The following is a 9,508-nucleotide window of genomic DNA, read 5'->3' as shown; positions in this document are numbered from 1 at the left end:
ATGTTCCACTCAAGAAACCTTGATACTTGATGATTTCACTGTGCCGTGCAATGTTTGATTTTACTAAAAAGGACGTAATTCATTTTTCATAGTGAAGATTGTGTCCTTTTCATGAAACTTCATTTCAGATTCTGTTTTCCCTCTGTGAACCCAGAGCTGATGTAACTTACCAAAAAGCTCTTAATCATGTTTCATCTGTAAAAGGACATTCTCTCAGAAATACTGGCTTGTCAACATGAGCTTTTCTGTTTTCTCTTTTAAAAGCAGGGTCATCGTGGGTCTCTCCCCATACACCTGCTTTGATCTTGCCGGCTTGTTATGTGTTTTGACTTTGACTTTATTTGGTTCTTCTTCCTTTTAGTGAACATGTTAAATCTTTCAGTTGATTTTTGTCTGTTGTGGTCGTTTCTCAGGAGGTTAGCAACGGTCCCGCAGATGTTGAGCCTCCTAATATTACAAATTGTCATCATAAAAACATCAATATGCCTGGAGATGGCCATGCAGCCTTTACCTTGATTTCTTATGGTGCACACAACACCTAAAAACATCCATTGGGAGACTTAAACTATTCTTTTAAAGGTACTTTACAACAAAAAAAGCTCAAATTTAACAGTCAAAGTCTTTGCTACTTCTATATCTACACCCATGAGAATATAAACACAAACAAATTTTAAAGAAGAAAACCAATTCAAATGACATTAAAGGTATACGCAAACTATCCTGGCATGACTTAAACCCAAGTCCCTCAGTGGAAAGTATATTAAATAACAGTTAAGCAGTAAGGATAATGCAAACAGCTCTAGGCTGCCACAATCAGGTGTGTTTGAAACCAAAAAAAAAACAAAAAAAAAAACAACTGTGTGTGGGGGGGGAGGATGTAATAAAAAAAGATTCTTGCATCTACAGAATATTAATGATCACCATGACCATGCTGGTCATTAGTACCAATAATGTAGGAATATAGAAAAAAAAAAAAAAAAAAAAAAAAAAAAATCTGTAACTTATTTTTCTTACGGGTAATTTAAAAAAAAAAAAAAAAAGTTAACCTGCAGTAAACACTGGCTAGAGACAACCTGGCTTTAAGACAATAATCACCCAGACAACATTAACCACTGAGGTGGAACAGTTTAATCATACAGCAACTACAAACACATTTTGTCAACTTAAAAACACAAACTTTGAGTGAACAAATCTGTGTGCTGTGTAATAAGAAAATCACAAATTTAAAGGAATGACACAGCAACTTCCAATAAAGACTCCCTTCTCCCTGGATGAAGGCTTTTCTCCTCCTCGTCTTTCCTGTATGCCAGAAGATGACATGTGACTGCCCCCTGGTGGTCACTTCTCTATCAGTGAGTCCAGCTGCTCCTGCAGGGAGGCCAGCTGTTGGAGCAGAAAATAGAAGGCTTGATTGATGCCCAACAGCACCGTGGTGTAATTGGAGGGTAAGTGGATGATGATTAACATGTCTTTTCACATTAATTTGCTGCAGTCATTTGTCAATACAAACAACGACCCTAGACAGTGGGTGGCCACTATGCCATAGCTACAAAAAGGACTCCCCTGGTAGCTGCTGTCAAATTAAATTGCGCTTGATTGGTTTTCAACTTTGCTATTAGGCATGAAAAATGTTGGGTTTAAAAAGGATAGCAAGCACAACACCATCCGCTGACATGATATTTGACATTCATTCAAGACAAATTCATGCAAAGTGCTGAAGGCTGTAGAAAGCTCACAGTGAGCACTGATCCTTGGCTTTTACAAAAAGGTTCTTACCTGCTCCATCTCCCGCTCCTCCTGCTGAATAATCTCATCCAACAAGGCTTGGAAACGGTTCTGTAAGTGGAGAGAGGCAAACAAGGTTTGTATGAGTCGACATGCTGAGCCTCATTAAATTGTGATGGCTTTAAATGTGTGTCGGCCTGGGCTGCTCGTGTCAGTATCTCCTCTCTGACAGAAAGGCCACTTGGAATGCCAGTCAGAGACAGCTGACCTTTTCCATGTGACTGTGATAATAACGACTGGAGATGGGGCTCTGACGGTCCCAAAACACTGAGCAATGAGAGCTCTAAATGGCAACGTAGGAAGGGTCGTGTCTGCTCATGTTTCACTCATTGTAAATTCTCCACTAAAGAGTGCTGGGCATAAGAATCAACTTTCAGCTCCTTTTTTTGTGCATGGAAAAACTTACAGAGAAAAAGGCTAGCAGCAGAGATGCAATATTCTGGTTTTCAAAATAATCATTTAAAAAAAATAATGTCCTCCAACAATGTGTGAAATCAGCTGTTATTTAGGTTTTCACGTCACCTTTGAGAGAATTTATGCTGCATGAAGAATTTTGCCTCCAAGCTCATCTGCATGTTCTTGTTTATGTCTCTGTACATGCAGACCTAGTTTTTGGATGAACGGGTGAAAAAAGTGCTTTCAGTGCTTACTTTGAGGGCCTGGTTTTCCACTTTCATGATGAGCTCCTCCTGCTGTTTCTTGCGGGCACGAGTTTCCTGAAGCTTGGCCTTAATGTTGTTGATCTGCACCTGGTACTCCATAACTGCAGGACACAGTGGGAGGTTCATGTGTGAGGACTGTCATAAAAACACTTATGTGCTTCAAAGAGGAGGCAAAAAAGGTTGGAGAGCGAAGATGATGTGACATAATTTGAGACACTACACTTGCCACGGGGACAAGATATGCAGCTTAGCTTGCTGAACCATAAGGATGCCTCCATTTCAGTTTGACAAATTATCCATAATGGGAACAATCAGTCGATTTAAAAGGACACGAGTCAGCAGGATGCAGTTCTAAAAAGACACAACTAAATCAGTCTGCTCTGTGCACCACACAGAGTTCTCATCAAATCCACCCAGAGTTGCCATGTCTCACAGAAACCCGTGACTCCACCACCAATCAACCATCTTTCTAACTAATTGTATCCATTCACTGTTTTCCCCTGGCTCCAAATTCTGACAAAGCTGTTGTAATGCAGACTATCTAACAATAAGGAGGCCATGTGAACCCATTCATTCAACTTTTACAGCTATGCATGGATGCCATTATCATGCATGGCCTGACTCCAACATATTGAGAAGGGCTCTGCCAAGATGCTACAGTTGAGCTGGCCAGTAGTGCTGCCTGACTGACAGTTCTATGTATCTAGATAAGGAGGTATTGTGCTCTCAAACTGGACAGCTCCCTGAGCCTCCTGCTGAGCCACAACACCTGTCAGACTGGTTAGTTGAAGAGGAGAGCTGAGAGCTGTCAGAATGAGCATCTCTGTGGGTGAGGGCGCAGCACGTGTATTGGAGTAAGGCTATTTATTTGAATGCGTGTGATGAGCTAGAAAATTCAACTCCGATTAAAAGTTCAGACACCTGGCTCCGGTTATTTTTGACCTCTGCTTTGACAAGTATCTCTGGGCAGCCAAGCACACTTTCTTGGCTGTGACTGCTGCAACTGAAAAATGAACAACTGTTGGTATACAGAGCAAGTCGGCTAAGAGAAAGAGAATTATCTCTGTGGCGTAGACTGCAAGCACGGCATGAAAGATTGCATAATTCTAATGCGGCACTTACTTCACATCCACCTGGGTACACACACACACACACACACACACACACACACACACACACACACACACACACACACACACACACACACACACACACACTCTTTACTGCATAATGTATAAAGAATCACATATAATAATCACATCTATCTCTCCTGTGTTTACAATATTCTTATAGGTTGTTTTCAGAAAATAAAAATAAATAAATAAAAAATCTGATTAGGGAGGCTGGTGAGAGATTTTTAACAACAAAATGTAATTTATATCAGTTGGACTGCAGCTAGTGATGATTTTATTTATGAGTTAATGCAGCGATGAAAACTATATACAATGACTTGTATATAGTTTTCTGCCTCGTACCTATCTGGTTGTTTCTATCACTTTCATTCTGTGCAGAATCAGACTCGTTAAGTTTGTCCTGGAGCTGTTGGACCAGATCATCCTCTGTGTCCATGATATTCAGGTCCTCGTCTTCATGCCGGTCCCCTTCGTCCTCCTCGTCCTCACTTGAGCTGCTGATGTCATTGAAGATCTCCCTCAGTTCATCATGCTGGACTGGTGATGCAGAAAGCACATTAGCGTTAGAAACGCAAACACAAAGATGGAAACAGCGAGAATTTAGAGCACTTGCTCTGGGATTAATCTAGGTCACAGAGCCAACAGTCTACTGAAGCTTTAAAACTCTGGGCTTATATGACAGGAAGGAATTAATGTGGAGTCCAAACAACCAGCCTGCTCTTCTCTTACAAGGCAAAAATAACTCTGCTCCAACACTTGGCAGTACAGTACAAGTCACTCAAGCATGAACCACTAGATGGTTTAGCCACATACCTCAAGGTATGGGAAGGAATGAAAGGAGGAAATAAAATGAGGTAAAAAGGTTAGGGAAATGTTTTTGTTCATAATTGCTTGTTACAGCAGCACTAATTTGTTCATGATTGTTTTATGAACAATCTGATGAGCTTTATAGATAGCTTATTTAATATGCATGTGTACATATGTCTCATTCTGAGTAAAGGATAGTTTAGGAATAGCATCACAATTACGTGATGTGTTCACTAGAGGGTATATTTATTGTTCTATAGTAAAATATCCTGCAAGACCACTTTTTTGTTTTATAGAAGTGACTATGTTATATTATTCCATGATGAACTAGCAATGACATAATTTCCTCTAGGATTAATTTGTTTTAACATGTTTTATTTTATTTATTTTGTTATTTATTTTATTGCATCTTATTCGATCTTATTTTACTTTGCTTATGCTATTTGTATATGTACAGCACTTTGTGAACCCTGATTTTATGTTAAAGTGCTTTATAAATAAATCTGGTATGGTATTCTGAGTCTTATTGATTCGGATAACCAATTTTAAATGCTCATCCCAATTATAATGCTATTATTAAAAACACTAAATCAATCAAGCTTTATTGTGCGTGTTTATATAGGCCAGCTAAAAGGCCTGAGTAGCAGAACATGTTCTCTTTTTTAGCTGACTTCAGAAGCTGGCTGAGCATTATAACAGAGTGTACCACATCTTATTTCACATGACTTTTTAAAATTAAGTTTTATTTACCAGAGGACCCATGACCCATCTTGTGTCCTGAGGTCCCAGGTGAGGAATCCAGGTTGGCCAGAGAGCTGTGTTGATCTGCTTCCTTGGACTCATCCTCTGCGATAACCTCCCATCCTGATAACTAGGTTAAGGGTTAGCACACCTTCTGCAGATTCCTTTAACCTTCAGAGGGCCTAAACTAAAGTAAAAGACTTGTGGTCTTTTGAATAATCCTACTTCAAAAAAGACCTGAAGGGTCAAATTAGATGCAGAGAAACTGTCTCAGTTTTTTCATTCATTAGTGCCATGTTTATCTCCCCAGCTGTATGCAAGCACTAAAATTAAAATAAGAATCTTCGCTTCACTGTGACCAACTAAGCAATGATAATGATCAGTCCATCTCAATTAACACACAGCAAGCAGCCACTCAAGGCAGCCTCGCTATGCTCTTATTCTGTCAGGCAAGTTTAGGGTTTCATTAAAGCACTAATAGCTTCCTCGCACAGTGCATCTCTCTCGCAAAGGCATCAGAGAGAGTCAAATCAGGTGAGCCATGTAACCATGCAGGAGTCAGGAAAGCCAGTTGGGCCTAACTTCAACATATTTTACAAGGTAAATTAGACAGAGATTATGTTTGACCTAAAAGACAAAGAGTGCTAATTATGTGATGCTTCTGAAAAACTGAGTAAATTTCATGTTACAAGTAATGGCCAGCTGATTCTGCCTTACTGAAGTACTTTTAAAGATGTAATACACACTATTGTTTTGATGGTTTATATACACCATTACTGTTGTCCTAAGATGGACGTGCAGAATGTTTAGGTGTCAAAAAGGATACGGACGCTGACAGCCTCAGCATCTGTGCTCAGCAATCTCTTCACTTCCTTTTCCACATCAGGAGATTCAATGTACTGCAAAAGACAGAGAGATCGAGTTACTTGTAGTATTAGCAGCATCTCTCTTGCCGTCCTCCTCAGTCTCTATCTTACCCACACACACACACACTCACACACACACCAAGGTAGCAGCTGGCCACATGCCAGGAAGTACATTAGCGATTAAAAACAGAAGGGGCCAAATCAATATGGCTCAGCTCTGCACCTTCAGGAAGATTTATTCAGAAGACAAAGTAGAAGTGTAGTGCTCCAGCTCCACTCGCTTTCACTTTGATCAAAGCAATAGTGAAATAGCTTTTTTGCATGCCTTTGGGGAAAACTAAGATGGAAAGGCTTTATTTATATGTAAATCTTAGTTTTCACTTTTACCACAGTTCCTGTTTTATGAAATGTAAATGTCTTGTTGGAAGAGAGCCTAGGAAAAAGATGGATCATCAAACGAGATGCTAAGGAGATGGATGGGACATGGGAGGGGACTGCTGTAGGGAAAATGAAAAATGTCAGAACCTTTTTTTTCGCAGTCTTCCGAAATCTCCTCTTGCGCGTGTTCTTCAGAGGGCAGGTGACTAAAGAGGAAAACAATGGGATTAGCGAAGCCAAAAATCAGTCCATTACCCAAGGAGGGGACATTATGTTTCCTGAACTGCTGATATGCCAAGTTTTCAATATAAACAAGTCAAAAAGCTGCTGTGTGTATATAATTACTTACTGCCGTGATTCCAAACAAATTTCTTGTCCTTGTCTTTATCCTTCTTTTTGGTCTTAGGGTCAGTGCCAGTTGGCTCTTCCAAAGGGGGGTAAAGGTCTCCATCTAGTGTACACACGAGCATCTAACCCGTGGATGGGAAAAATGAATGCAAAATATTATGCTGATTAATCTGCACTGCACTGCACTACAACTGTGGAAAATAAATTTACATAACATGTATCTAAAATCCAAAATGTACTTTTATTTTAAACCAATGAAATAATGGAAAACTGTAAAAATTTATTTCCAGTCTCTTGCTTACCTGGCAGACATCTGCAGTCTTGTAAAACGTCTTCTTATCCACCGTTTTGAGTGACTCAATCATGCAGGGCAGATCAACCAGTTTGCAGGCCAAAGGAACACGGTCTACTCTAACTATGCCATGACGACCATCAGCTACAAATTAGAGGGACAAATAACTGTTAAGGGACATGTGGGTGACATTTCTTTAACTAGTTCCATTAGTATGCTTGTTACATTTAAATAACAAAAAGAATGAAACTGCTATAGAAATATGTACAATGTTCAAAATTCTGGACCCAACTGTAAATAAATAACAAGACAGGGAGACAGTGTGAGACACATTAAACCAGTGCCAAGATTGTGAGCAGCTTACGGTGCAACTCAATGGTGAGTCTGTCCTTCATGTTCATACTGCTAGACTGTGCAATCCTTCTTACTGTTGAGGCATACTCCTGCAAAAGAAAGAAAAATGAAGCCAGATCATATGTATGGTGATAAAACTGAATTTCCATCAAACAATGAATTTCTGCAAGTGCAAACGTCTCACCGAAGGAAGCCTAAGGACAAACTGGCTCTCCAACTCATAAGGGGCATCCTCCTTACTCTTGGAACCGACCTTCCCAACTAAAATCAAAACACATCACCATAATGAAAGAGTTAAAATATGTCTTGCTTGCTATATGCTGACAAACTACAAAGTTTGTCATTCTACTTTAACATTAAAATATACAGTACATTAGGTACTCATTTTTTCCTATTTTGAAGTAAGAAGTAATATAGTGTCTAATATATTAATCTTCCACAGTGTCTTTTTTCACAGTGTCAGATGGACGCCACTCCTGAAGCCTGGTTCTGCTGGAGGTTTCTTCCTGTTAAAAAGGAGTTTTTCCTTTGCCTTTCCCACTGAATGCTTACTCATTGCATTTCGTTTGATTGCTGTGGCTTTCTCTGTATTATTGTAGGGTCTTTACCTTACAATATAAAACTCCTTGAGGCAACTGTTGTTGGGATTACGCTATACAAATGAAATTCAGTTCAATTGAATCATCTGCTAGACGGACTGGTCTGTGGACCATTTAAAGCATTTTTGGTACCTTAGCTGGGCTCTTTGTGCAACTTTAAAATTCTACTACATTATATCTCAGGGGCAAACACTACACTCCACCACATTGTTTGACAGCTTTAATTACTGATCACTTTATAGTCTTTCATGTTCTTCCTGTGGAAAGAAACCTCCAAGTTTGGTGATTTTATATGCAGTATTTTACTTTGAGTGTTCTTTGTTTTGCTTTTTTTTTAAACATGTGGAAAATTGTCTTTAAAGGTATGAGGTTTTCACTGGGCACCAACACTAGAAATATATAAACACTAACTAATATCTTAAATACCTACAACAGTAAAGTTTATTTCAGTGCTGACAAAAAAGGAACTTACAATGTAATAAGCTAAAAATGTAAATAGCCAAACCATTTTTATTTCTCACAGTGCGTATATACAAACCAACAAACGTTATTATTAGTTCAATATAACATTTAGTTTATTATATTATACTATGAATGAATAAATGAACGAAAAAATAACCAACGTTCCTACCAAATGTACTATGAATCTCTTTTCAAATTCTATCACGAATGTCTTTACATCAAAAGTAAAACACAGATAATTATAGCTAATAAAGGTTACTTGTGCATTTTACATTAGTGATGTCTACCACACTGTGGATCAGTAACACTATAGGAGATTATACATAATGTTCAAAAGACAGGAACGACAAACGCTAATTTGCGAACACAGTTGTTAAAATATGCCACAGACAACATGTTCTGTTACATCATCACCTTTATTGTTACTATCAGCTTCATCTTAATAATCGACAACTAAAAATGTTTCCTTACCTTACAAAAGTGGAGGCTAAGAGGCTAACAGCTAGTTATCTTTAGCATAAGGATAAGGGCAGAGGATTTTAACGTACCTTTCAGTTTAGATGTCATCGTCGTTTTTCAAGTTTAGATGGTGCAGCTGTATAGATATCTTTCAATGGCAAACACGCATAAACATGACAACTCTAAGTGAAAAAAACGAGACTTCTTAGCAACACGGTGATAGCATAATCACGAGCGAAAACAAGAGTGTTGTATAGGGCTTTGCCACTTTCAATACCTCCTCGGAAATTTGTATTTTCTGTATCTTGGCTGTACAACTCGTATGTCTGAGCATTAAATTACAAATTTAGGCGTATTTTAGTTAATAATTAAGTAATTATAATATATATATATATGCATATTTTGTACTGCCATGTTATTAAATAAGGATTAACAGTGCAAATTAGTTTGTTTTTCAGTGCATGACAGGAAAATAAAAAATTCCGATAAATCGGAACGTCACACGCAACCATCCGTATCACGAGACTTGTCAAAAGTACTTTTGAAAAACAAAAAATAACGAATATTCTTTATGCAATATAGTTAAATGTATCTATAAATATTTAAAGTTATTATTTGATGT

The 9,508-nt window shown here is 38.4% G+C and overlaps 1 protein-coding gene across 1 annotated transcript; it reads right to left on the bottom strand.

Annotated features, from left to right (window-relative positions):
• Positions 1-1,105: 1,105 nt before the first annotated feature.
• Positions 1,106-9,168, bottom strand: taf7 (TAF7 RNA polymerase II, TATA box binding protein (TBP)-associated factor). Its single transcript, XM_031736392.2, has 12 exons — positions 8,976-9,168; positions 7,551-7,627; positions 7,377-7,455; positions 7,023-7,156; positions 6,722-6,842; positions 6,520-6,578; positions 5,955-6,027; positions 5,138-5,251; positions 3,923-4,117; positions 2,436-2,548; positions 1,777-1,836; positions 1,106-1,383 (listed from the first exon to the last, which is right to left on the bottom strand). The coding sequence occupies exons 1-12, from the start codon at positions 8,992-8,994 to the stop codon at positions 1,339-1,341; spliced, it is 1,089 nt and encodes a 362-aa protein (XP_031592252.1). The 5' UTR covers positions 8,995-9,168; the 3' UTR covers positions 1,106-1,338.
• Between the last annotated feature and the right edge of the window lie 340 nt (positions 9,169-9,508).

Source organism: Oreochromis aureus, linkage group 2, assembly GCF_013358895.1.
Source record: "Oreochromis aureus strain Israel breed Guangdong linkage group 2, ZZ_aureus, whole genome shotgun sequence".
Taxonomy (NCBI): Eukaryota; Metazoa; Chordata; class Actinopteri; order Cichliformes; family Cichlidae; genus Oreochromis; species Oreochromis aureus.
The sequence above is the reverse complement of the archived record's forward strand: the minus strand, read 5'-3'. Positions and strand labels throughout refer to the sequence as shown.